We start from the raw sequence: 679 nt of genomic DNA on the forward strand, positions 1-679 counted from the left end.
CCAAAATTCCGTCCCAGCACAAAACCCTCAATGACGAATCAGCCCGCCGCCGGCGAACTCCTCCGACAGCCGTACGCGCCACCACCACCACAGCATCACCACTACCTGGCCGGATCATCCTCCTCCTCGACCGCATCGCTTAAGGGCTGCTGTTGCTGCCTCTTCCTTCTCCTCATTTTCTTATCCCTCCTAGCCGTCGCTGTCGCCCTCGTCATCATCCTCGCCGTCCGCCCACGGAAACCCGAGTTCGATCTACAGCGCGTGGGGGTCGAGTACCTTCTCGTGGCACCGGAGCAGAGTGCCAGTGCAGGCGAAACGGCGTCAGCTCCGGCGGCGTACCTTTCGCTGAACATTTCGCTGTTGTTCACCGCGGAGAACCCAAACAAAGTGGGGATAAAGTACGAGGCGGCGGATCTGTACGTTTTATACCACGGCGTGCCGCTTGGGATCGCGGCGGTGCCGGGATTCGAGCAACCGGCACATAGCACGCGTCTGGTGGAATCGAGGGTAAGTGTTAGTAGATTCAATGTGCTTCAAGCAGATGCTTTGGAGCTTGTTCGTGACGCCACCGTCAACGACCGTGTCGAGCTCCGGATCACCGGCGATGTCGGGGCGAAGATCCGAGTGCTCGGTTTCACTTCGCCTAGGGTTCAGGTTGGTTCCCCCTTCCTCCAATACT

The 679-nt window shown here is 59.2% G+C and overlaps 1 protein-coding gene across 1 annotated transcript; it reads left to right on the top strand.

Moving 5' to 3' along the window:
• Positions 1-6: 6 nt before the first annotated feature.
• LOC110104605 (NDR1/HIN1-like protein 13) lies at positions 7-675 on the top strand (the record flags this gene model as incomplete). The annotated part of the gene is made up of 1 exon (XM_020833777.1): positions 7-675. A coding segment is annotated over exon 1 (645 nt), but the record flags the coding sequence as incomplete, so codon positions are not given.
• Between the last annotated feature and the right edge of the window lie 4 nt (positions 676-679).

Source organism: Dendrobium catenatum, unplaced genomic scaffold (assembly GCF_001605985.2).
Source record: "Dendrobium catenatum unplaced genomic scaffold, ASM160598v2 original_scaffold_215383, whole genome shotgun sequence".
In the NCBI taxonomy this organism is placed as follows: domain Eukaryota; kingdom Viridiplantae; phylum Streptophyta; class Magnoliopsida; order Asparagales; family Orchidaceae; genus Dendrobium; species Dendrobium catenatum.